Below are 27341 nucleotides of genomic sequence, written 5' to 3'. Positions count from 1 at the left end.
GGGGGTGGTTAGGGCGGTGGCAGTAGCCGCTGATGACTTGATGGCTTCAGCATTCTTTGTTTACTGATATGGCTTGCAGTATTTTTCATTCACAGAAGTTACTCAACATTTCCAGGACTCAGTTTTATTATCTGGAAAATGGGGCTGCTAATGAAAACCACCTCATGGGGCTGTTGTGTAGATTAAAAGAGAGGGTGCACACGAAGCCCTCAGCACAGAGTGGTGGGTGAGAAAAGCTCTATAAACAGCGTCTGTTCGCAGTGGTGTTGGCGTGAGCTGGCACCCACCACACAGAGCTGTAGTGCTGTTTCAAGTTCGGTTGTTTCCAGTTTCAATATTTTACAAAACAGTACACTCTTAAGATAAAAAAAAAATGTAGTCAGTACAGAGGGTTGGAAAGTGGAAATAAAAAAACTTATCAGATCCCCCTATACCTACTCTAGACATGACCTCTCTGAACATTTTCTTGTAAATCGGTCCAGAAATTTCTGTATGTGTATGTACATGGACAGGAAAAAAATATATATCTGTAAATACCCTTATTCTTGCTCACATTTCTCAGATGGACTCTTATTATTCATGTTCTTCTACAACTTAATTTTTTTCAATTAACAAGAGGAGATTAAGCTATGTATGCTAATTCTCTCTTGAATTAACAAATATACATTTTTCAAGCCTTTTTTTAAAAGTCCCATTCATGCACATGCTTGTGGTCTGCACACCATGGTTGGTTATTTCAAAGGCAAAATGAGTTTTTCCTACAAGTCTTGTTTCTCAGCAGCCAGAGACTCCCAGATCCTAGAGTGTAAAACATACCCTCTTATCCTCTGGAGAAGTTGTACTCCAGCAGACGAACAGTTTTTAAAGGGGTCATTCTAACTCTGGAGATAACTGAGCTCCTCAGACGGTATATGAAGTGCCCCTGCATTATGGACCAGTAATGCAGGCGGAATGGGAGAGAAGACAGGAGGCCATGACGATAAATTGAGGATCGCCCAGAACTTGCTTGGGTGTTTTTCCGTGAGAGCGGAGGGGAGGTTGGGTGGGTGAATGCGCGCCCAGGCTGAGCGCGGGTACCAGGCCTGGGGTATCGAGGTGAAGGCAGGGCCCTGACCACAGCTGCCCATGTAGGCACTTCATATGCGTGACTGCGCCTGCGGGAAATGCTTTCGCCTTCTCTCCTGGGTCAGTCGGAACAGTCTTGAATCTGGGTGAGTGTGATCTGGACTGCATTAGAGAAAGGCTGCCATCTGCTGGAAAATGTTCGCAATGGCAATACAAATCTCCTGATGGCAGGGGAACCGCTACCCATAGGGTCAGGAACGCACAATGTGCACAGCTGGAAGGGGTGCTTCCGTGGAAGGGCCACGGGATTTTAGTAACTGCCACAAATGTTCTCTGCAGAACTGAGGAACTAAAGCAACCTATCACAGGGGCCAGAGTCAGCCCAGACCTCCAGTTTATCTGAGGCTCGTACATATGCTCTAGTTTTTGAATTCTTCCTTGGGAAGTGGATGGTGGGTACATTGATCATGCTCTGCCTTTTTGCAGCCACAGAGTGTGAGCTGAATACTTCCCAGGAAGCTATTGTTTCACTGCTCGGGGACAACCACAGGTGTCTCATGGACCTCTGGGGAGGTCCCGTCTCCCCAGCTCCCCCAACAGCTGGCTGGGCAGACACGTGTCCTGGGCACACAGCCCTCTCCCACTACTGGAGAGGGGCCCCCACCCCAGCTGAAGTGACCCTGCCTCACTTGCTGCTCTTCCTTTCCCAGACGTTTAACGAGTTTGAGATCGAGCAGCACCAGGAATGTGCCTATGACCACCTGGAACTGTACGACGGACCCGACAGCCTGGCCCCTGTCCTTGGCCGGTTCTGCGGCAGCAAGAAACCAGACCCCGTGGTGGCTTCGGGCAGCAGCCTGTTTCTCCGGTTTTATTCTGACGCCTCGGTGCAGAGGAGAGGCTTCCAGGCAGTGCACAGCACAGGTGCGTGGACTGGGACCCCGGCCTTAACCCATTCCCCATGTGGACTGGAGATAGATGGGTGATGAAGGCAGGGAAAGGACTGCCTTTAATTCTGTCGATGGGGCAGGGCGGGAGGTCTGTGATAACATGTCCCTTTTAAGATGAAACATGGGCAACCATAGGGAAAGGGTGGTTTTCTCTTAACGCCTTTAACTGACAGCACTTAAAGTGGGCAACCCTTTGTTGGTGCATTTCTTTCCTCCTTTCCTTTCTTTCTCCTATGCCCCATTCCCATCTTTAAACATTTTATTTATAATTTTGCTGGTCTGTGAATCCCTGAGTCTGAGCACTGAGTAGTGGAGATCAGCCCTTTGTACCCTCCAATGACCAGTTCCAGAAAATGAAAAATGTTCCTGTTCCTAATTACTTTTCCTGTACTTGAAGTGTAATCAGCTTTCTTCCATCCTTTGGAGGAAAATGTTTATGCTTGTAACTTACATTATTTAATGTGCTAAAGAGAAGAATGTCAGTGAGAACTCTGGCTCTGCTCCTTAGCCACGTAAATAATACAACTGGGACGAGAGCCCGTGAGGCAACTTTGACTCTCTGATCCTGGTCCTCAGGCAACGCAGTGGCCACCTGCAGCCCGATCAGAGTTTGAGACCGTGATCATGAGCCCTGTGAGGTTTTCTGATCCCTTTAACAGCCCCTCCTCTCAGTTTTTTCCCCAGAGCCAGAAAATATGAATCAGGTGAGACAGAATGACAGCCAGCATCTTAGCGCTCTGGCTTGCCCTTGCCTGGGAGAAAACTTGCCAGTGTTCAGGGATGCATCGTAACTTCCCTAGTGAAGTTTAAAAGCCATTGACTAGTGACTTCACCCTCTTGTCCCTGCAGATCGAGTGTAGGTGCTCATGGTGGGTCGGGGTCCCTGAAAGAAATGGGAACACACTCAGGTAGAGTCGTTATTTGAGGAGAATTTAATAAAGGATTGTTTAGGGGTGAGCAGAGTATGGGGACATCACAGGGACTGTGCAGCAACCAGGGCTAGGAACTGCAAGGTTGTTACTACCCCCGGCCCAGATGCCAGAGGAGGGAGACGTTCGTGGAGCCTGGAGACAGGGGAGCATGCAGAGGGCCCCCCAACAGGAGCTGTGACTTGCAGTCAAAAGACAGCCTGTGGTGACCAGGCAGGGAGGGGGCCTGGGACAAAATGCTCTGACGTCTCTCTCCTCTGACCTGCTGGTGTTCCCTGTGGCTGGACCATGAGGGCAAAGCCTCCATCCATGTAAACCCAGAGGTCTGCCTCCTGGGGCCCAGAGCAGGTGCGGAAGAACGGAGCGGGGATCTGGCAGGGTGGCTACAAAGCATCCTGCTCTGCTCGGTGCCCAGTTCATTGCCAGCCACGTCTCAGGAATTTGAAATTTCCCAAAGGCAGCTCAGGCCTGGAAGAAATTCTAAGCCAGAGCACACACGGGGCTAAGAGTTGGGAGTCGGACAGGACTGGGGCCAGGCTGGATGTGGAGCTGCAGCTAGGCAGGGGGATGTTACTGGACAGTGCAGAAGCCACACCGGGGAAGGGGGCGTTGGCACATTAAGGACCTGCAGTGGATGAATTTGCCTTCAGAATTTCTGTTGCTTCTAATTTCCAATCACTGTCGTTTACCCATTTTTATTATGTGGTCTCTAGCGGCCTAGGCACAAGGTAGGATGGGACCTCGGTCATCCAGGGTTATGGTCCTAGTAAAAAACGCACACGCCAAGGCTACAGAACACAAGTCTAAAACACAAGGTGCATACTTCAATTGAAATAAATAAATTAAAAAAAAGAAAGCAACCCCCCTAGCCCCAAAAAAGTACAAGATACAGCTTACCTGTAACACCCACAGGAGTTTCAAAACTGGCCAGAAGTCAGGCTCTCAGATGCAAGCAAGAGGTTTCAGGTTTCAGAGATCACTAGCAGTTTTGGTGTGTTTTTGGTGCCCTCTGCTGGCAAAAATAACAAATTACAGTAAGTCGTTCAGGCTGGTTTTAGCTGTTCTCAGATGCTTCTAGCACTTCCAGGGGGAAAGTGGTAAAGATCCAACCACAACCCAGCGACCAGTTGGACAAACGATCCATTGGCCCCATGTCTCCATAACTGGAGAGGAAAAAGCTTTTTCCAGTGGCATACTCAGGTATTCCCCCAGGCCTTCTGTGGCCCAGCCTAGGAACACAGGACCTTGGCTTGTAAATGAGGACCAATTTGGATTCCATAGCGAACCCCGAAACTCCTGGATCTATTCACTCCTCTGTAAAATGGGATAATGCAACTTGCCTGGCCCGTGCCTCAGGGCACACACAAGGCTTTGTCGAGAAAGGAGGCCTGTAGGAGGGTGTGTAGAGAGAGCCCCAGGCTGGGGGTAGAGGGTGCCACGGATGGGCGGCGCATGCGCTCTCTGTGCCGGGGAGCATCGCGCTTCTCTCTCCGCTCGCTCCAGAGTGCGGGGGCCGCTTGAAGGCCGAAGTGCAGACCAAAGAGCTCTATTCTCATGCCCAGTTTGGAGACAACAATTACCCAAGCCAGGCCCGCTGCGACTGGGTGATCGTGGCAGAGGACGGCTATGGCGTGGAGTTGATATTCCGGACCTTTGAGGTGGAGGAGGAGGCCGACTGTGGCTACGACTACATGGAGGCGTTCGACGGCTACGACAGCACGGCGCCCAGGCTCGGCCGCTTTTGCGGCTCCGGGGTGAGTCCCAGGGGTGCCGGGCCGGGAGCAAGCCCCGTGGCCCGGAGCATGCGTCGTGTGGTCAGACCCCCCTGGGTCTGAGTCCTGGCAACCCCTGCCACTCAGAGCACCAGCCAGGAGGTTCGTTCTGCCGGATCAGAGCGGGAAGCGGGGAGAGTAGGCGGAGAGGTTGGGAGGCACCGGGACCAGTTCATGAAGGCCTTGTGCTGAGGTCAGCTAAGTAAGAGCATTTTCCTTTCAGGGCTGTCCTGTTTTTCCAAACGGTCACCTCCTCCCATGTTATTTGTTCTTTAGGCTTTCAAAGTTTTTTAATTAGACTTTGGTATATTCCATATATTCACAATTCTCTCCCCAAACAAAACCAAATGTCTATGAAAATTACGAATCACTCTTTTACTGTAAACATAGTAGTTATGTCCAAGGTCATTGTCATTTTTCTCATTATCACCTCTTTCCTGGGCTACCTCCTTAGGACAGGGCAGGCCTGTTTTGATCGCTATTTCCCCAACACCTGACACAGAGCCTGGCATATAGTTGGTGTTCTGTGAAAACGTGTGGACCAGCCAGTTCAGTGTCCAGGTCCCTATCTGGCCGCACCACGCTGGGCCCACGCTGGGCTCCCAGCTCTACCGGTACCTCCACCTCCAGGCCTGGTCACTCAAGCTTCTTTGCCATTGGCTGGACTTCCATCAGATCACTTTGGAGTCATTAGTGCTTGTGCTGAACAGAACCTCAGCCTGGTATTTGTATAAGTCTTTGAAAAATTTTCCTTCATCTTCTCTCACCTACCAAAGAAGAAAGGATGACCAAATGTGACTTAACTGTTGGAGTCCCTTTGAGGGAAAAGTCTCTCACACTGCAGGGTCCACATGCAGAGGAAAACCTGGGAAGGTCCTAAGCAGAGAAATGTATAGGTTGCCCAGTTTGGTTCCATTAGAATCTGGCAGACAGCAGCCTCTGAACATGGCTCCTGTTCATCTAACACTTAGCAAAGTCTTTCTGACAAATACAGTGACTCCATCCCCAATTTTTGTCCTTGGATGGGACATCGGCCTCAGGAATGGTCTTTGTTTCAGGTCTCCTGGGAGACACACCACAGTGGTGACCCTAGTGCTGGGTGATTCATGGTTCATACTTTACAGTCAGAAAGACCTGAGGTTTGGGGTCCTGTCTAGTTGTGTGAATTTGAGTCTCCGTTTCCTCAAGCATAAAATGAAGATTGCACCTGCTTTATAAAGTTGTTGCCAAGTTTACATGAGACAAGATCTGAAAATGCTTAAAGCAGTGCATTTAATTAATCTGTGTGCACTTACTAAAGAGTAGATTGTCTATGAGCTGGGCCTTTAGGATTGCTTTTGGAAAAGCAGGGCTGGGGCAGAGGGAGGGACGAGGTGCTCTCTGGAGCAGAATTTGCAAAGCTTTCCTTTGAGAAGGAGATTGTTTTGACGCCCTTCAGGGCCTCTGTTGGCAGGGATGCCTTGTGGCATCATCAGCCATCCTGTGTCTTTGCGTCAGGTTCTGTCTCATCCTCCTTGTGTTAAACTCCAGCCACAGCCAATGAGCTTAAAGTCCCCCTGGTTTTCCCTTCTCCTCCCCTCAGCCACTGGAAGAAATCTACTCTGCAGGGGACTCTCTGATGATTCGATTCCACACAGATGACACCATCAACAAGAAGGGCTTTCACGCTCGGTACACCAGCACCAAGTTCCAGGACGCCCTGCACATGAAGAAGTAATGATGTTCTTGAAAGACAGGAATTGAGAATGTTTTTATACTATAGCACCTTGTGAATCTGCCCTTGAAGCAGTGTACAGTATTTTTCTCAAGCAAAAACTCAAAATCTAGCCTTGGAGGTGTACGTATCTGATGAAGTTCGGCCAACACAGAGGAGAGAAGATGTTCCTTTGATTCTGGCTGCAGTGTTAACAATCGTGAAGTTTTAAAGATTAAGGTTTGACGTCACTGGCCAGTCCAGGTACGCGTGTTCACTCTGCTTGTCCCTTGCTCCTGCGGAGGCAAAAGCCCACCCTCGGGTGAGTCCAGATCGATTTCTGGAAGTGCTTCCAGGGGTGTCAGGCATTGTGACCGTGTCCTGGAGACTCAGGCCATCTTCTGTCTACACTGGGCATTGAGGGTGAAAGCTCAGTTGTTGCTCATGTGTTCCTCTCAGCTTAGGCTCAGGACTTTTGCTGACTCTCTGCCAGGGACATATCAACCAGAAAATCTGAGAGTATGGTGCCAGGACTGAAAAGGGCAAAAGAGTAAGCCGTGCATAGAGGGCACTGGTGTCCAAGGCACATAGTCACGGTGCAAGGAGACCTCCAGCCTTCCCTCGGCATTATCAGCTCTCGCCCACCTCGGATTCCCCCTCCCTAATTGCACGAGGGGGCGGAGGCACCCTCTGTGACCTCCAGCAGAATATTTGCTGGTGAGAGTCCCCAGTCTGCTGAGAAGAAAACACCCTGGCTCGTCCTGATACTCCCGCCCTTGCTGAGTTGGTGAAGACACCCCCTGGGCTTGGGTTTCCATGGGCTGAGACCATCCCTTCCTCCAGCTTTGGGGACACTTGCTATGGTTGACCTTGACTCTTGACAACCCATTCAAACTGCATTTGCAAGACGTGCAAAAACATCTTCAGCGGGACCATTCAGGTCCCTTGTGGGGTGAACATCATTGAAAACTGGGTAATTATAAGTCATGTAAGAATCAACATCTGGTAGAACAAGTCCACCTGTGACTAACTTCCTGTAACCAGGTAGTTAGTGAGTACATCAGTGACTGTGCTCAGACTAGTTAGCATTCAGTCACCAACTTGCAATCAGAATTCCCCACACTTGGCACTTGTTCTGGAGACCGTAGAAGACGCTGTTTGCATAATTTTAGAACCTCCAGATATACTTTAAACAGTGAGGTAGTTTTGAATGGCATTTCATTAAGGCATCTATGGGCATTATGAGCTAAAAGCTGTGGTATGTTAGCTTTAAAAGAGTATTTATGTTGGAGTAATTTTTAAATAATGTTTACATAACTGTAAGTCCTGTGTGGTTGGTACTGAACACAGGGCAGTGCACGAGCGTGTTTCTAGTGAGCAGAGATCTTCCCAGGCACCGGACTTCCTTTGGGGATGAATCAACATCATTTGAAACAAAATATTTGCAAAAGATTCAAAGTTATATTTTTTAACGATCAGAATATGCCCCCAGAGGACTATGTCTAATTAAAATGATTGCTGGAAGTAAAAAGAAAGAAAGAAAGGGAAAGAAAGAAAGGAAGAAAAAGAAAAGAAAACAAAAAAAGATAGAAGAAATGCATGGGAATATTTTTTCCTTAAAACAGAAAAAAATCTAAGTATTATGAATAATAATATATGTCTGTATATATGTATGTATGTAACTGTCAGAGCCTTAATCAATGCAGTGTGATACATGCCGCCCCACCGACGGTAGCTTTACTGAGGAGGCCCTCCTGGACCAGCCTTGTGTTTGTGGTTCTTTTTTTTTTTTTTTATACCAAGCTGTCTCCCTTGGCCTTTCCTGGCTCTGGGTGGAGGTTCAGCCTACATATCATGATCCATCGCAGACCCTGTCCTGGGGGATCTTTGGTTCAGCAGATGGAGCAGCTTGTCACGTGGCCCAGGTCTTACCTGCTTCACAGGGTGGAGTCCATTTCTCAGATGTTTGTGTTTTAGGAGCTTTTATTTTGTTCCATTTTATCTGTCAAACTTGAAACAGAAATCAGGATGCATAAGGCGGCTGCAAAGGGTCTCTCTCCGAGGACATGAAAATTCTGTAAGTTCCAGCCTTTAGAAGTCTAAATAAGATTAATGATACACAAGGTCCTGGGTTCATTCCCCAGTACCTCTGTTAAAAAATAAATAAATAAATAAACCTAATTAACACCCCCTCAAAAGATTAAACATTACAAAAAATTGTTTTAAATAAGATTAATTAATTCCCTGGAAAAGTGAGACGGAGACAGAAAGAGTCAGCTCTGCCAGGATTTGCCACCCTCGAGAAACAATGGTACTTATTTTTCTCTCTTTAGTATGAATATTTTCAAAAACACACAACTTCAACAATTATCAACCTATGGCCAATTTGAAACAATGGGACTCTTATGAAAACCTTTATTTAGGCCTTCTGTGAGTGATGTATTAGCAGAAAAGACAAGCTCTGATTCAGCTGGGTCTGGCCAGACAGCACCCCTGGAAGCTCAGACCCACGACATGTACGCACAGTGCAGGTTCCACAAGGAGCCGCACGGCTGGCTTCACGGGAGAAAGTCCATTCAGCAGAAGGACCCTGCCTCGGCTCCTCCAAGTGCTCAGTGACTGCCCTGCACACATCCCAGGGGCCATTACCCAAGCTGCTCTGTCCTTTAATTAGGGGCCAGGCCTTGGGGCTGTCACAGAGCTCCAAGACTGGCTTCGTTTCAGAGAATCATCTTAATGACCTGATGAAATATTTGGGGTTTGGGTCTTCAGCCTGGTCCAATTCTAGTGTGATCTGGTCTAGCTGATGCTAGAGCCTGGATCCCAGGGCAGGGTTAAGGGTCCAGAATTACCTTCAGCCTGTGGAATTTCTCCAAACAGAAAGCAAGGCTGTGTGCTGATTCACTGTTTTCCTCTAAAATTAGGTTTCATATTACTCATGAAATGATCAGCTTGTTTAAATCATTTGTAAAATCTTGTTAACTAGCAGGTCACACCAGGGTTTGCCCTTGATCCGGTCCATTTGATAAGTCTCCAATAATTCGTGGCATTGTTACTGTTCAATGTGTGAACAAACGTTCCCTTGGCTTTAGCAGATGTTTTTCAAGTCTCCATTGCAGACTGAACTTCTGAAAAGTAATCCCAAATGCCTAAAAGTTTTCTTTTAAAAAAAGAAAAACCGTTTGGAGCATTATCTATAAATATATTGTAATTTTTATTTTGCGTGATTTACATTTCATGAAACGTCACTTTCGAAGAGGAAACAGAGAGAAGCTAATGTATGTCTAGAAAGAGTTGTTTCATTAAAGGATGTGAATTTATTAATGTGTCCTGGGCTTGTATTACTAGTTCAGACAAGATCGGTGTTCTTGGTCATCATTCTCTCCAAGACCACAAGACCTTGGGGAGGAGATAAAAAGGGACCTTCTCTGTGGCCTTCTACTCTCTGGTGAGTCCCCAGTGCCTGGCTCCGAAACAGAGCTCCCTGTTGGACCCAGAAAGACATGAGATAGGCTCAAGAGGGCTTCAGAATTGGCCCTTTTCTTGGACCCAAACAGGCTGGAATCTGACAACGTAAACATTGTGGAGATGGCTACTAGCAGGGCAGTACCAGATGTGGTAGGCATCCTCCGTTTGTCCCTCAGCAACTCCTTCCACTTGTCTCCACCTGGTTTTGAGCCTGAGGACATTATGTGGCATCTAAACAGAAGGTCATGGCTCCTATAAGAGGGGTCTCTCTCTCTCTCTCTGGGCTCAGGCAGCCACTCCTTCCACTGACCCCTTCAGGCTTAGGGGAGTAATGACACTGCCCGTCTAACCCTGTGACTGCATTATCCCCCAAGGGGAACCTATATCAGTAGTCCTTTTAATAAGCCCTCCTTAAATATAACTAGTTGCCTATATCACTTATTTCCTGTGGGGGCCCTGGCTGCTACAGTGTCATTTCTAATCAAGGAGAGTCTTTTGAGTTTGACCAGATAAAGAGACTTCAGGGTGTGTTTGGAGTTTTGTGGATCATATCAGAGAAGGGTAATATGGGACCATGTTTCTAAAACCACTCAGTCTTAATGCAAAATGATTTAACACATGCAACTGTTTTGTACTATAGCATCAAAGTTTTATGACTTTTGCAATCACCAGTACCTGAAGGATGAGCCCCAATGGTGCAAGGGTATGAGTGCTGGATGTGTCAGTCAGGACAGAGTAGCTTATGCTGCAACAACAAAAAACAACCATCACGTGTCAGGGGCTTTGCATAAGAAAGACTTAGTTCTTGTTCGTACTGCTTGTTCATGTCTGGTATCTGGCAGACTCCACCACCGACCTCAACCCCCATACCATCCTCAGTCAGGACTGGGCTGATGGAGCAGCTGCTACCTGGAGCGTGGCCGATTTCTGTGGCAGAGGGAGAGAGTGTGACAGATCACACACTGGCTTTTACAACCGCCCAGGAGAGATGCATCACTTCTACTCGCATGTCATTGGCCAAAGCAACTCCTTTGGCTACTTCCCATTTTAAGAATGAAGTGAGCTAGAAATATCTGGTGGGTTCCACTAATGACTCTCACATGGGACATTCAGGGATTCGGAAATAACTAGAATCCTTCTGTTGGTTTTCACATTTTACTTCATCCCTACTTCCTTACTGACATTTCAACAGAGATTTTTGAAAACCAGAATAAGGCCACCTATCATCTGGAATAGACGAGCTTTTTGAACTGGCCAGAATTGTTGCCTGGCAAACCATCAGTGTGACTGGGCTGGTACAAATTTTAATACAGATTATCAGAGACTCTCAGGATTGGCAACTCTAACTGCTCACCCACTAAAGGCATTCTTTCTACAGTTCCTAAGGAGCTAATTCTCAGGTCTAATAGTTCCAGAGGGGGAGAGCCCACTCACTTCACCCACCCCCTCTTCTTCGGGTGATGGTGCCAAGTTCCCTTTGCAGAACCACCTCCTCGCACATTGGAGGAATCCTTTTTGGGCAGAGAGTCAGTGAGGTCCAGGTCCTCCTTGGGCACATGACCCAAACCCAACCAATCAGATCCTCTTCCTGAGACTGGAGTCCTGATCTAGGGGCAAAAGGGCTGAGATACTTCGGAGTTCAATTTACCGGGGAGGATGCCCTGAGAACACTGGCTAGGAGTCCTTGCTGCTGAAGTCTCAGGAACAACCTAGCTCTGCCCTCCCAGAGCCTGGGTCCCTGCCATCTCTTCGCTCTGAGGGTGATGCTACACCCAACCGACAAGTTCCCCTGCTTCTTAAATTCCAAAGAGCCTGTTTTGACGCTTATCACCCCAGAACCACGACTGAGCCAGACACTTAGGCCAGCACACCCCTCGATTGGAGGTCTTAGCAGTTCTTCAAAAGGTGTAATGTGTCCATTGGAAGGAGGGTTGGTGACCAGTGGATACCGAGCAAACAAAAAGAGTCAAAAAGGGCCTTGCTGGCCTTGGCCATCCACAGACAGCCTAGCCAGAGGGGGCTGGGGCCATCAGCTGGAGTTCCTTGCTCCAGCTCCCTGGTCCAGGTGTGATTCTATGCTCACCAAGCAAAGTTAGAAGCATAATTTGTACCAGTAGTGCTGATTTAAATGGTCCAGCCATTGTCGACTATGTTATCCCCCTTCATAGACTGAGACTGAGGCTGAAAGAAGTTACTTCACTTGACTGAGACCACACAAGGTCCAGAAGGGCAGCCAGCGCTTTACACAGAGGTCTCTCTGAACCATGTCTCTCCGACATCGAGGCACTGGTAGATTCAGTTTAAGCATCACTGTGGAGTCTTGAGGACTGGAAGCCCCGTGAGGCAGAGACCACACTGGTCTTGTTCAGTATAGCAACCCTGTGCCTGGATCCCAGCACTGCATTTTCCAGGATCACCTGCCTAACAGATGCTGCCTCCATCCCCTGTCAGTCAAGTCCCAAACCCAGGAGTCAGCTTCATCATGCACTTTCCCTCCCCTTCTGTCCCCTCCCTGACCCACATTTTTTTTTATCATCAAGTCTCACTGCCTCTACCTCCACAATAAGCCACAAACCCATTCACTGCCTTCCATTGCCACTGCCCCATCCCAGGGCAGCCAGCTCACCAGTCTCCAGGTGAACACTCGTGTCCCCTGTAATCCAGGCTATACAGAGAAGCTGAATAATCTTCATCAGCATCAGTTCGATCATGCCCCTCTCCCACTCAAAAACCCCTGCAAGTCTTTCCATTGCTGTAAGACAGAAATCTTCCCGTGCTCACATCACCGGACCCCTGACTCACTCTGTCTTTAACCGCTTCCAGGTTCCTCCCCGGTTTATGTTGCTGTGGGCACGCTGGCCTCCTTCTGGTCCCAGCACGCCAAGCCTGCTTCAGCCCCGGGACTTTGCATTTGCTGTTCCCTCTGCCTGGGACCCTCTTCTCATCTTTCACGTGCATCCTAAATGTCATCTCTCTGAGACAGCTAAAGCAACTGCCTCCCAGTCACTCCGGTCACCCTCCCCTTACACCCCACTTGTCCTCCAGCATGATTTTCGCTTGTTCTGATTGTTGTCCGTCTGCCCTCGCTGGAACATACATACCCTAAGAGTTGGGGCCTCATTTGCCCTCATTCCTGTGCCCAGGATAGTACTTGGCATTTAGAAGGTGTTAAAAAGATTTGTTGAGTAAATGAATGAATGCACTCATTGAAAGGACCAAATTACTGGTTTTAACCGTGTTGTTTTATTGACATGAGACTCCAACTCCTTCACCATTTTGAAGAAGCAAACTCCTCACGGAGAACTCATGAGAAATATAAGGCAGCCCACGTCAGTGGCTTCCTCCAGCTCCACGAGGCTCCTGCTCAAAATGTGAGAACAGGGTGGGGTGAGGCTGAACTCACCGCCAGGCAGCCACTGGCCGGGGGCTAGGCTATGTGTTCACTGCTGCAGCCGTGCCTCACAGAGCGGGCTCCAGCGCCAGCCCCCAGGCACCCCCTGCACTGACGCTGGTGATGTGTTGACTCCATCGTTGCTGGGACAGTGGTCAACGCCACTGCCTGGCAGCTGGGATGGAGTGACTGCCTCACTCAGCCTGTGTAACCCATTGTTTCTAAAGAATTGCTGGCTGCAGAAGCTGCCAAGCTCTCGGGACAGCTGTGGGTTCTTCGCTGAGATGAAAGTGTAACCAAGGAAGGGGCTTGAAAAAGTGAAAAGGACAGAAAATGAAGGCAAAGAGAGTGGATGATCCAGGCTTTCCACAATGGCTGTGAAGTAGGGGACCGTCTCCCCAGAGGGATGGGCTGAGGACTTGGCGACTCCCCTGACCATAAATGGCTTGGCCAGGGCTCTCTTGGAGCCACCTCTTGCCCTGTCACCCTTGCTGTCCCAGCTGAATGTTCCCACAAATGCAAGACACAAACCAGTAACACCAGCAAGAGAGGAGCTTGCCAGGGGCAGTAGTTGGAGAAGGTTCTTGGGAGGCTGTCGGAAATGGTGAGTGAGAGCCAGCGTCTTTTCTCTGCCTAACCTTCATTTCTCTCTTTCAAAAACAATTCTGAGGCTTTTAAAGCTCATATCTCCTGATTCAAGTATAATTGTACCTTCAGTGCAAAGAAGTCAAGGGGCTTGGTTTTTAACTATTATGTGCAAAATACTAACCATTAAAAAAATTCTCACCTAACATCTGCTGATCCTATCTTATATTTTAATATTCAGGTTTTCTTTTTAAAACCTCACCTACAAGAGTGCAAAATAGATGTTTCAGCTAAATTCATTTCCCGGCTGGACCAGTGGGTCCAATCATTTTTTTCAGTCTGCCTTCTGCTAAGTGCTCAGCAACAGAGATGTTCATAAGCTGCATCAGAAACTGTCCACCTTTCTAACTGACTTGTGATCCATGTTTGGCTGTGACTCAATCAAATAAAGTTTGCTAGATTAGAAGGAGCTACTTCATATGAAACTGCACTACTGCTTCTGTGACTCCTTTATTAAAGAGATCATTAAAAGGAGCTGAATTCAGGCTTTGGAGTCAGGAAGCTCTGTGACCTAACCCAGCATCTATCACTTGCCAGCTGGGGACCTTGAGAAACCTGTCTTGGTCTCAGTCTGCTCACCCCGACGTAGGGATGGGAGTGCTCCTCTTATGGGCAGGTTATGCGTGCAGTGTCTGATGCACGGCGTGCCCGCGATAACAGTGGTAGTCATCCCACCTTTCCCTCCTTCCCATCACAAAGAGCAAGGCCATAATGAGTGACACGCAGCCACTGAGACCCTAATGTGCCTTCAGGACCGGTATGTAGATACCACACAGTGCTCAGACTAGCGATGAGTGTCTTGTACCAAATTCCAGTACCTTGAGTGTTGCTAATCCAGGTGGGCAATTCCACCCAACAGGAACTTCCCAGTGCCTGCCTTCTGCATCCCTCTGTGCTGGCCAGGCCGTGAAGAATACGACACTCCATGATCCCTGCACACCCAGAGTAGTCCTAGTTTGGAAAGAGCTGCCACAAATGTTATTTCCATTGGGTTTATCCCGTGAGATGGGCAGGGCAAGTTAATAGTATCCCCATTTTGAGGGTGGAAAAACTGTGTCTGGAAGAATAGATTTGTTGTGAGGAAATGGAGACCAGAGAGTTTGAGTCACTTTTCCCATGCCACACAGCTGCTAAGTGGCTGAGTCTGGATGTGAATCCAGATCAGGGGACGCCAAGCCCAGGACTGCCTCACTCCACCCAGCTGCCTCTCTGAAGGACACTGCATCAGATTCTCCTCCACCCGCGTTTACGTGATGTTTTTCTCTCCATGAGAGTGCTGTGGTGTGTTTCTACAAAATATGAACGTCTTTCTGAAACTGGCCAACATCTTCGTCATCCAAATGTTGATAAACAGCACGTGCAATGGCCCACTTGTTGCTGCTCCTCCCTTCTGCTGTGCCCCCAAAGGAAGCTTTGTCTTGGGCCTGCTGACTTCAGTACCCTTACTCACTGATGAGATAAGGCTCCAGGCAGCTGCTCTGATGCAGTGACCATCCAGTGCCCCAGCAGCCTCTGTGGGCTTGCTTGGTGTTGGCATGAAGGGCAGTGGTTAGGTCCCTTGAGCAAGAAGACCCTGACCTAAGGTTGCCTGGACGTCCCTCTTGCTCTAACACTGTCCTGGAAGAAGATAGTGAGCTGTGATCCTGGGGGCTCTGATTATTCTGCAGAAACTGTTGGATTCCTGAGGAAGCTTATAGAGTGGTGGAAAGATACTGTCACCGGAAGGCCCGGGTTCTGGTGACAGCTAACTAGTTGTATGCACTTAAGAAATGCGTTCAAATTCTTGCACTGATTTTCTTCTCTATAAAAAGTGAGGGTCCCCTCTGTTGCTAAGAGACTGCTAACAGTCACCACTGAAGCATGCTGGCTGGCTGGGGCCATTTTAATTGCAAGACATTGTGTCTGGGGCAGAGATAATGAAAATTGTACATTGTAGGTGCTTAAAATTTTTTTCAGTTCACGAAAGAGTTTCTCATTCATTAACCCCTCTGAATTCCAACCCTCCAGAAAGCTAGCAATAATAGGTGTTTTGCCAATTTTGCATTTATTGGGACTATCTCCTCTAGAACCATCTTTCAGGCTGGATTTGACTCGCATGGACCATTCGGCCTGTTTTAAGAGATAAGTTCTAACATTTATCCATGACAAATTTCTGAAGAGTCCTTGGGCCTCCGTTTCCTCTTCTGTAAACTGAGAGTTTTCAGATAGACCTTTGAGGAACCTCAGGTCTGAAATACTATGATTCTTTTGGATTCTGTAATCCTCCCCAATCTCCCCATTGTTGGATAGCACTTAATTTAAAAACCTAGCAAATGCATTGCTTCTAGAATGACAGGAGGCTTCAGGAAGATCGGGGGCTTGAGTTTGAACCAAGCCATGGGGGACCAGGGAGGCTGGGGCTGAGTGAGGGCACAGCCAGGGGACACCCATCAGAGATGGCTGGACACGAGGGGTGGGGTGGGGCCCAGGCAGTAGAAACAAGACCACTTCAGCCCCCTGAATGAGAGGCAGGAAGTGTGACCAGCTGAGCTGGAGCAGAGGCCACCCATTTTTCCCATCCCGGCAGGGAATGTACTGGGTAAAGAGCAGCCTAGACAAGCTAGCATCCAGGAGCTCAAGCCGGACGGACAGAAGATGGGGACAGGGAGGGGGAAGGGGGCACCAGAGGCTCTGGGAAGGGCCGGACCCGGGCCAGTGGGTGCCTGGGCAGGCGACCAAGTTGGTGGCCCATTGAGCCCTTAATCTTTAACTGTTGACCTAGATTTGAGGAAGAGGAGAGTCTGGGTGCTGAGTGAGGGGAGGGGACAGGGAGTTAGCCTCTCCCCTGTCATCCTGACCAGCTCAGCTCCAGCCCGGAACCCCTGGCCTGGACTCAGCAAAAACAGAAGCCTGTCTTTCTCAGGTTCTCCTCCCTGGGTGGGGTGGTTTAAGGAGCAGGTGTTCTTGCTGGAACATAGCCCCTGGGGGGTCCTACCTCTCACCCCATGCAGAAGGTCTCATTACTTCTAAATTCACACATTCCTTCCATGAAAGAAGTTCCAGGGGGAAAAAAACCCAAATTTTAGCACTCTGCTAAATTTCCTGTAATGTTTTTTGCCTGGCTTTGGAGTCAGGACCCTTCAGGCAATAGCTTCACTGGCTGGTCCCTTACCCTGGCCCTGGATGAGGACCTGGGAGGGGAGAGAGGGCAAGACGGCCTTGATACTGAGGGAGGAAGTCATGACCTCAGGCTCTGATGCTCCCCCACCCTCTTTGGGGCCAAGATTGGGAGGGGAGACTGGGGCTGATGGAGGCTGCGGGGTGGTATATTCTCTTGGAATCCGCCAGGGTCAAGGATGTTTGGTGGAGCACTCTGATCATTCCCGGAGCTTTAATGTTTCCATCTCTCTTCCAGAGTTTTTCACTGAACTTCACGCTGCCAGCCAACGCGGTGAGTACAGCAGTGCCCATTCACCAGGCAAGTCGGCAAAGAAAGATGGAGACAGAGTTTATGCTGTGCCTTCACAGTGCTGTCAGGCAAAGCTCACGCATGACATACACCAGTCTCAAAGGCTCTGAAGAGTCGGAGGGCTGCTGAGAGAAATGTTCTCAACTATAAAAATTACACACATTTTGAAAAGGAAAATAGAAAAAAACCCCACCTAAATTCCCATCAGCAGAAAACATTGGGGTCATTCCTTCCAGTCCTGACTCTACATGAATTTTGACCTTTGCTGCCTTTGTACCATGGTGTTCCTACTCTACCTACAATTGTAGATAATAAATGTTTTCCCTCAGCCTTTATAACCATAACTGACGGTGGTCACATGGCATTTCTCCAAATGAATTATTTCTTTAAGGGGTTAATCACGATTAGGAATGATTTTGTGATAAGCATAGGTATAGATAAATCCTTGTCTGCACTTAACTTGATTTCCTTAGCATATAGTCTAGCAGGGGAATTATTGGGTCAACAAGAATGAGCACTTTATGGCTTTATTAGCTGCAAGTCAAAACGGAGATTTTCAGTTGGTGATGGTGGACAATTTCAGTCCAGAATTGATTCTCCATCTTCTGTTCTCACGTTGTGTAGAGATAACACTTGCGCCAGGGTTGCTTTTGGACCAGAAATGCTGCTATGATGGAACTGGGCATTTTCTTGGCCCAGTTTTTCAGTAGTTTTGGCTGTACCAAATTTTTCTGAAAAGTCATATGATTATTCAGAGAGAATAAACTGAATCTGCCTGGAAAGAGGACTCCTAAGTGCGTGTTCATGTTTACTGTAACCTGGGGCATCATTCTGGACAGCAGCAGAAACGTAGAAGCTCATGACTCACTGCCGGCCTCCCAGTGCCCACCACTGGCCGCCTTGGACGTCGGTCCCCAGACCCTCCTGGTGTGGCCCTGCCTTCTGAACCTTCCTGACTTACTCTGCTCCCTGCTTTAGCTTCTGCCTGTTGTCTGCAGACAAATTCCCCTCTCTCTCTTCTTACCTGTCAAAACCATTTAATATGGCCACTGCTGGAACTCTCCCCCGCTGCTTGAAGCCAGCAGGTCTGTAGAGACCTCAGGCTCTGTCTGATGCTGGCTTGGCCCAACCTATGAAAGTAACTCAGAGAAACAAGCAGCTGCTGCCTGGGGCGATGGGGCAAGTGGGGTGAGAAGGAGGCCTTCTGATGCTGGTCATCACCCTTTGGAGCACCTTCTCGGTTAACAGCCTGTTTCACTGAGAACTGCCCCTCCTCCCTTGGAACCTATGGAGATCAACGACCACCCCAGTCTGCCTGGGACTGTCTGGTTTTAGCACTGAATGCCCTACAACCTGGGCAACTTCTCTGAAAAACCAGGACGGTTGGCCACCCTACCTGGCAGTTATGTTCTGATCACATAACCCTTCCCTTCTGGTGCGGCTGGATGACGGGGAATGCCAGTGCCCTGGGAAGTGGGGACAAGGTGGATACCCAGCTCATCAGAGCCTCCCTGCAGGGAGCTGGGAACAGGGCCACATATGCAAGTCAGTCTCTGCTGGGCCACACTGAGCTGTCAAGTATAAAAACCGGGTTGGGATACTACATGTGGTCACCCAAGGCACTGTAGCACAACGGTTAAGGACTTGAACCCTGGAGCCAGAACACTCAGTGTCTGCCACTTAGGGCTGTGTGACCTCAAGCAAATGACTTCACTTCTCTGGGCCTCACTCTTCTCATCTGTAAAATGAGGATTATTATGGTCCTGTTTCACTGGCTGTTGTGAAGAATAAATGAACCAATACAGGAAAAGTACTTGAAAAGCCAGATTCCCACTGCTCATAAGTTCCACCTTCAAGGTGATTCATTATGGCAGCGGTGGTGGGTGGGTGGCAAAGCCAGCCCAAGAGAATTTCTGTAAACTGCAGCCAACATATTTTACCCGAAACAGTATCCAACTCTTCACATCATGCTGAGAAATAGAACACTTCAGGCAAATGCAGCATTAAGGTAATGTGGCGATGGGATGGAATTGTGTTTAGGTAAAACTGTAACCATTTAAGTACTAAGTGTCAGTGCCTGGTTAGCAAATCCCTCCTTCGACGGGAGCTCTCTGGGAAAGATGCCTGGGTTTAGAATGCAAACATCTGAGTTCAGGTTAGATTTACGGTTATCTGTGTGCAGTGAGGAGTGTGGGTCCTGGGCTCTCACGGCTTGGGATGGAGTGGTGATCTCTCCATTCACAGGTTAGTTGCTAACCTGGAACTCTGTGCCCTGACATTTACTGATCCAGATAAGACTCACCTTAAATATCTCATAAATGGGTAAAGTCCCGTGCCCCAGTTGAGTGTGAGTGTAACGTACTCGTTTGACGTGGAATTATCCCAAGAGTGTGGGTGATTCACAACTTCAGATACCTGCTGAAGCCATTTGCTTCACTGCATATTTGAAAACAAGTAAAACCTCCTTAAAGAGCCTGGCTTCCACTGGTATTTGCATTTTTCCCCCTTCTAGCAATGGGGACAAGCCAGCCCAAAGTGTGCTGGGAAGGGGCAGAGGGGACGGGAGTCAGCCTTTCTGAGTTATGAAACGCGTTGTGGCAAATCCACAGGGTGAATAACGAAGAGCTCGCTCAAATTTCTGATTTCTCTCTTCTTGTAACCAAACTTCTTCCCTTCTTACCTGGGAAGCAATCAAGGAAGTTTCTGTTTGGCAGTGGTTGTCATCTGTTGTTTTTAATAGAAAGTTTAGTAAAGGGACGAACTTCTGGCGTTACAGCCTAACCTTTGACGGACTGTCTCTTGTGAGTTCTACAGATTTTTCTTTTCTTAAGATGTGTTTTCTTTTCCCACACAGACTCCCTCCCCAGTTGTTACCAGTGGGAAAAGAGCAGTAAGTACACCACTTAAACTCTGGGCCCTTGGTTCTGTCATTTAGAGGATGGGTAGACTGCATTTGTTTTGAGGATTAAATTTGGATATGTGAACTGTCACCAAGCACAGAATCTGACTCAATTATTATTCTTATCACCAAGCCAGTTCAAAAGGGAGGGAGAACATGCAGAATTGCGGATGATTTCACGACATGTTGAACAAGAGAAGCTAGACACAAAAGGGCACATACTTTCTATGTGCATCTAGATGGTGCTGAAAACCAAAGTCATCTATGGGGTGGATTTCAGGAGTGTGGTTATGCATGCAGTGACTGGAAGGGAGCCCAGGGAGGGGCTTCAGGAGGGCTGGTAATGTTCTGTTTCTTCATCTGGGTGCTGGTCACATGGGTGGGTTCATCATGTGAAAAGCCATCAGACTATATATTTATAATTTATATACTTTTATGCATGTATGTTAGTCTTTAATAAAATCACCGCCCTCCCCGAAAAGTGAAGAAGCCAGTATTATATGACAGTTGCACATTTATAGGGACTCTGAAGACCATCTCTGGTATTTCCAAATAATCAGCAAACCTAAAACTTTATGAGGCTGCAAGCATGGCTGTTTCCACAAATGATCAAAGCAAAATGGGAATCTGAAAATTAATTGGCTCACGCATTTAGTGTAAATAAATTTAAAAATTCATATCAAAGTGGTGTGGGCTGTACTAAAATCTTTTACTTTTGCTAATATGAGTAGATGAAACTGGTACCAAATTGTTGCTTTGAATTGTATCTCAGCTATTCCTGTGCTGATGAGACATTTGTATTTCTGTTCCGAGGAATGGCCTGTTCTTATCTTTGTCCAGTTTTCTACTGAATTATCATCTTTTTCCAATTGATTTAAATTGTGTAAATTAAATTCCATGAAAATGAGTCATTTATCATGCACATTGCAAACATTTTTTCACAGTATTTTATTACCCTTTTGATTCTGTGTACGACACAGAGTCCATGCAGGGTCCTGTTTTCTTTTATTTTTAATTGATTAAACTCTTCCTCTTTCTGGGAGAAGCTGACTGATTTCTCCACGCAGGACTGTGGGCGCTCTCTCGGATTAGCAGCAGGCATCCCGTCCCTGGTGGCCACAGCCCTGCTGGTGGCCCTGCTGTTTACTCTGATTCACCGACGAAGAAGCAGCCGTGAGTCCACCGAGGTGATTAGCAGCAGCTTCTGCGGGTCTGGACGTGTTGGCAGGAATCGGTATTCAGTGAACTAACTGGCTTCGGGCGGAGGGTGTCAGGACCAGTGCCTGTTTCCTGAGACGTTCCTGCACCTCAGTTTCTGTCTCAGACTCATGACATTACCCTCTAGGCAGAGCTCTCTTGTCACACAACACTCGGGTCACTTGAGGATGGTATTTGGGGTCACAAAAAGTAGCAGCGGAAAGGGACTTCTGTTGCTTTGACAAACATGTCTGTGCAGCCAGTATGTTTTCTAACCTTGAGAAACAAAGGGCACGAGCTTCACAAAGAAGATGGAGGTACTCTGAGGAAAGATAGGAGACAAACAGACGCGGAGGTGTGTGTCGTGGGGATACATACGTCCAGGAGTTTGTGACTGTTTAGCTTTGCCCTTTTCACATCTGAACACCCATCAGTCACAAGGGAATATGCTGACCCCACCTCTTCCAAATACCAAGTTATTCTGGAAACCAGGCTCAGAATTCAAAGGCCATCCTGACCAATATCCAGCCAGCTTCCATGGCTGTGATTCAGCTGTGCTATGTGGACTCTGGGTTCCAATTCCATCCTCTACTTACGAGCATTCCTGGTTGGCCTCACGCTGGTAAGCGTTAATGGGGAGCAGAAAACCTAGGTTCCAACCCTGGCTCTGCCACTCACTGATTTATATGATCCTGGACATGTGACTTAACATTTCCTGTGCCTGGGTTAGTTCAACTCCAAAATACGAGCCATTAAAAACTACCCAACTGACTTCAAGAGGTAAGCAGAGTTGTAAAGATGGAATGAGGTCATGGGTAAAAGATGTATCGATGAGCTGTGAACTTCAAACATACGAAGAAGTATTGTGGTTGGTTGTGGTATTATTTACTGACTTAATAGTTTCTCAACCTTCAGGGCACTTTAAAGTCATCTTGGAGGTCACAAAATACCACCCACTAAAACCAGTTAAATCAGAAACTCTAGGTGATAGAACTGTGGCATTGGTATTTTTATTTTAACCCAACATTTTATTATGGATAGTTTTATACTGAAGTAGAGAATAATATAATGGATTGTTTCACCTCCTTTCCCACCCTCTTCTCTACATTGTTAACCTATATTGTTTTTGGAGTAACTCACAGTGGTGTCTCTTTTTGGGGAGTGGGGTGTTAGTATCTGCTTGTTTATTTTGTTTTGTTTTTAAAGCTCTCTGGTGATTCTAATGCGTAACCAAGTTTAAGAATCACTGATTTTAATCATGATCATGAGCAAATGCTGTAACGTTTCATTTCTTCTTTTTGATTTGATTTTATTTTTTTAACCAACTTAGGAAAGTGAGAGGCCTTGTGAAATTTCAGAAATCTTCGACAATCCCAGGATAGTGGAGGTAAGAACTCTTGGTTATAATCACTACACATCATTCACACAGTCACCAAGCTAAGGGTCTTAAAGCCTTCCGTGTACAGGAGAAGCGCAGGTGGACGAGAGAGGGCGGTGAAACTCAAGCACAGAGGAGGTTCTCATATTTTTATTGGCTGGACAGGAGTTCAAGGGTGATTTGATATTAGAAAATCAATTTAACATCACTTATGTCACTGACAAAAGAAAAAAGTCATGTGACCACCTCAAAAGGAGAAGAGAATTAAACAATAATTAAACAGCCATTTGTGATGTGAACACAGCAAACGAAAAATTTAATGGAAACTCTCTTAACTTGAAGGAAGACATCTTTTAAAGAAAATACAGCAGATATCATACCTAAAGGTAAAGTGTTAATGGATTCTCTTTAGGATTCGAAACAAGCAAGAATGCTCATTATTACCGCTTGTATTCAGCAGTGTCCCTTGGGTCCCAGTCAATGCCGTAGGATGAGAAGAAGAAGCCGTTAACTCAGCGGGAGGGAGCCCTTTCACAATGTATATATTATCAAAGTCACACCACACTGTTTAACTATCTTACAATTTTATTTGTTATTTATATCTCAATAAAGGTGAAAATAAAAAGAAATAGAAAGTATAAGACTGGGAAAAAACAAACAAAGACTGTAATTATTTGCAGACATGATTGTCTACATAATAAAGCCAAATTACAGATACATTATTAGACTTAACAAGAGATTTTTAACAAGTTTACTGGCTATAGAATCAATATACAAAAGTAATTTGCATTTCTGAAAAATCAATAATAATCAATTTGAAAAAATAATTTTAAAAAACATTTTGTAGTGGCGATAAAAATATGTAGAATATTGAAGAGTCAATGTAACAAAAACATATAACCCCTTTATGGAGAGTAATAAAACTTTAGTAAAAGATATTAAGTAAGAATGAAATAATGGAAGTTTATGTACAACACTCCTGGATAGGAAGACTCGAGAGCGTGCAGATGTCAAACAACCTCAAATTCATCTGTGTAAGGAATGTAGCTCCAGTATAAACCCCAACAGGTTTTTTTTTTTCATGGAACTTAATACAGTGCTTCTAAAATCTACATGGAAGAGGATAGAAAAAATTTAAATACCAATGAACAGATAGGACAAATAGACAACAAATAGGAAGATGGTAGATTTAAATCCAACCATATAGCAGATTAAAAGTAAAAAGACAGAAGAAGAGACGCCATGCTAACATTAAACAAAAGAGAGTTGAGCGGCCCCCAAGCCCTCCCAGGGCAGCAAGCTCGTGCAGTCACAGGTCTCTCCTCACTTGCTTTCTGTCTCTCAGGGATCCCGCCCTTCTTTGCCTGATGCCCAATATCTTGAAAGCTATTGTTTCAAATATTTTGTCTGGTGTTTGGTTGTCTCAGAGGGAGGGTAAATCTGGTTGCTGTTTCTCCAACTTGGCCAGAAGCAGAAGTTTTTGCTGTATTTTTTCTAAAGCTATTTGTTTTCTTAGAATCCCAGGGGGTCACCCACACATGGAAAGAATGTGACGGGAGCAGACGCAGCCCACGTCTTCGTGAAGACCGAATCGGGAGGCGAGGAGCCCGTGCGTGACCCTTACCGTCCTGCTGTGGAGATGGAGAGAAGAAGGGGACTGTGGTGGCTTATTCCCCGGCTGAGCCTGGAGCCGGACCAGAGCTAAACACACAGGGGTTTGGAGTGAGGAGAGATGCTAAGCTCCTTCCAAACCAACCCAAATTGATTTGCAGATCTGGACTTTTCTCTTTAGGGGGCAGATCTGATAAGGCTCATTCCAACTCTCAGATCGGTGGTTTAATAAGCAGTGAAGTCACTGTGCATCCGAAAGGAGCCCTTGGATCCTGTTCTTGACCCCAGTGGGAATTTGCTTTTCTTTGCTATTTGGGAAGAGGGGTTTGATTTCTCAGTGTCTTGCCTCCTCATTTATTTTCACATCCATTTTCTCAAAAAAGCCATCAGACCTGGCTTCCACGGGAGGGTTGGCCAAGGCTAGCACGGTGCAAGTTGGGATATAAATGAAATTTAAATGTGTGAGGAAAAGCAGTTTCTTATTTCTGAACAGCTCAGGGTAAAAATCACATGGGGCCACACGTTCCCTGAGCACAGAGGCAGCACGTGGCTGGGTCATTCATCCCTCCCACGTGTGATCAGAGGATATGTAAGGAAAGCAGTTCTACAGTGGCCTCTGTGTGTGTGTGTGTGTGTGTGTGTGTGTTGAGGGTAAACAGGTTGGAGGGAAGGCAGAGGTTGTTTCAAAAGATGATTTGAAATGAGGGCCGTACCCATTTTGTGGGAGTGGAGAGAAGGGCCCGAGTCCTTGGACTGTCACCAGGAGAAGCTCATTAGCAGGGAGAGAGGTCAAGCGGACTCTGAGTGGATGAACACAGGACCAAAGGGCAGTGTGACTGTCGTCTCAGGGAAGCCCCAGCTGGCTAACCATCGCTCCCGTGAGGAGGCTCCTGGGAGTGCTGGCTCCCCTATGCCGTCCACTGCCGCGAGCACACCGCTCTCCTGGTGGGAGAACCCGGGTCCAGGGCATCTTGGGGTCCACCCACCAGCTCCATGCATCACGTTGATCTGCTGTGGAAACACTCCTTTCTGACACAAGGCCCCTGATTGCTCAGAAGCACACTCTCTCTTCTTCAGATAACCAAGGGCAGGTTCTACAGACCCAACCACTGCCACACGCCAAAAGTGCTTTTCAGATCTCCTGGTGGAACTGTTTTGTGCCGAGTGCCTGGGGCCAGTCACCTTAACGAGCAGATTGGGCGTTTTCAAGCAGACACGCCCAGGGCTCCAGGAGCTTGTACTGCTGTTGCCCGCTGGGAAGGACCTTGGGCTTGCTGAGAACAGGACTGTGGCCTTGGCCTGGGCACTCAGGTGCGAACAGTGGGGCAGATCACGGGGCCTCAGCTCTGTCTGTGCAAAGCGGAGACAGCCGTTCTCAGCCTCTTACCCTTAGGGCTGTTGTGAGTCTGAGCGGACATGCCCAAGTGAATAAGCCTTGTGGTCTGTAAAGTGAGATGTGACTTGTATTTTGGATCATACGTCTCAATTCTACTCACAATCCATTGCTTGGAATCTTTGTTTTACATGACTTCTACTAAACTAGCAAGGTTCAGTACTTCTGTCATCTTTTTCTGCACAAGAACCTATTTTGGAATAAAGTGAACAGTACAACGGTCATTCTCGTGCACCAGCAACGTGTCTGTGTTTCTCTTTGCCTGTATTAAAGTGTGCGACATGGGTGGTAATCAAGGTTATCCCGGGGGTATTCCTGGTGCTGGCGCTTTCTCAGCTGGGCTGACGAAGGAGATGCTCAGTCCTTCACGGAGGGCAGCCCACGTTGTGAGGAAACGCTGAGACTGGAAGTCAGAAGCCCTGGTTCCCCAGCCTAGGGCCGGTCCTAGCTTTGGGAGGACCTTGGACCAGTCGTGTAATTAATAGGGACAGAAGGCATATCAGCGTATCAGCGGCTGCTGGGGCTGGTGGGGTGAGGAAGGGTGGGTGGGAGCGATTACCAACGCCACAAAGGACCCTCGGAGGTAATATGTTCTCTATCTTGATTGTGGTGATGGCCGCAGGGGTACGTTACACACCGACACGTCAAATTGTACACTTTAGGTACACAACTTAGGGTAGGTCAGTTTTACCTCAATTAAGCTGCTTTTTAAAAAATGACATCCACATAAAGCCACAATCTCTTGTTCTTCATTCAGCATTTTTCCAGGAGAACAAGAGGATATGGGAGTGTGGTTGGTGGCCTGGAAGGACAAATACAGTTATTCTCTGGAGAACTTGGAACTAGACAAAAATAGATTCATGTCCTCAGTGCCCAAAAGGTGGAAAGAAATCCACTCGTAAGAGCTTTCAGTGTCGGCCTGACCTGAAGACCTGAAAAGCTTCCAACGCCACATGCACTGCAGAAGCATTTTACCCCAGAGAAAGACAGGGCGAGTAACCCAAACTGGGGGCAAAATTAGGATTACTTTAAACCGAGGTTTAGGAAGATCTGAATTCCCTGAAGTAGTATGCAGACTGTATGTGTATAATCACTACTCTGGGGGGAGATTCCTTAATTCCCTTCAGATTCTCAAAGGGATCTGTGACACCCCTCTGAACAGTTTTAAATATAAACGGTGATTATTACAGTTGAAGGTTAGTGACAAAGATGTCAAATTAAACCTTTCTTAAACACCTTTTTGCCACACTTTTAATACAAACTGATTTGAAATTAGTAATGGTTGTGCCTTGTTAGTTTAAGAATTCTATTTCTATAGAAAAAAGAAAATGGAGTGAAAAAAATTAACCTTTCCTATATAGATGCCTGTTTTCATGAAAATCCTGAAGGTTATTTGCTAAGAATACTTAATAGGAATTACAGGTAAGAAGCTTGAGTGTGAGTTTTGCTGTGTTTCACATTAGATGCATCATGTTGGAAAATCATTCAGCCCCAAGGAAGAT

At 47.1% G+C, this 27341-nt stretch overlaps 2 protein-coding genes across 3 annotated transcripts in view; both read left to right on the top strand.

Moving 5' to 3' along the window:
• The window catches only part of TLL2 (tolloid like 2), a 115804-nt gene extending 109256 nt beyond the window's left edge, over positions 1-6548 (top strand). Inside the window, exons 19-21 of the mRNA XM_006210577.4 lie at positions 1776-1989; positions 4448-4698; positions 6299-6548. Coding sequence (XP_006210639.1) covers positions 1776-1989; positions 4448-4698; positions 6299-6433 — 600 coding nt within the window. The 3' untranslated portion in view covers positions 6434-6548. The remainder of the gene's footprint in view (positions 1-1775; positions 1990-4447; positions 4699-6298) is intronic.
• Positions 6549-13779: 7231 nt separating this feature from the next.
• On the top strand, positions 13780-25655 carry OPALIN (oligodendrocytic myelin paranodal and inner loop protein). 2 transcript variants are annotated; one of them, XM_015244684.3, is made up of 6 exons: positions 13780-13872; positions 17308-17343; positions 20216-20251; positions 21328-21447; positions 22788-22844; positions 24352-25655. In XM_015244684.3, exons 1-6 carry the CDS (start codon positions 13870-13872, stop codon positions 24538-24540), a joined length of 441 nt encoding a protein of 146 aa, XP_015100170.2. In that variant the 5' UTR covers positions 13780-13869; the 3' UTR covers positions 24541-25655. The 2 variants fall into 2 exon arrangements, with proteins under 2 accessions (XP_015100170.2, XP_072828441.1); XM_072972340.1 differs by lacking the exon at positions 13780-13872 and having other exon boundaries at positions 17287-17343.
• Positions 25656-27341: the final 1686 nt, after the last annotated feature.

This window comes from Vicugna pacos, chromosome 11, assembly GCF_048564905.1.
Source record: "Vicugna pacos chromosome 11, VicPac4, whole genome shotgun sequence".
NCBI classification, from domain to species: Eukaryota; Metazoa; Chordata; class Mammalia; order Artiodactyla; family Camelidae; genus Vicugna; species Vicugna pacos.
Note: the sequence above shows the minus strand (reverse complement) of the source record. Positions and strands in the feature narration are given on the sequence as shown.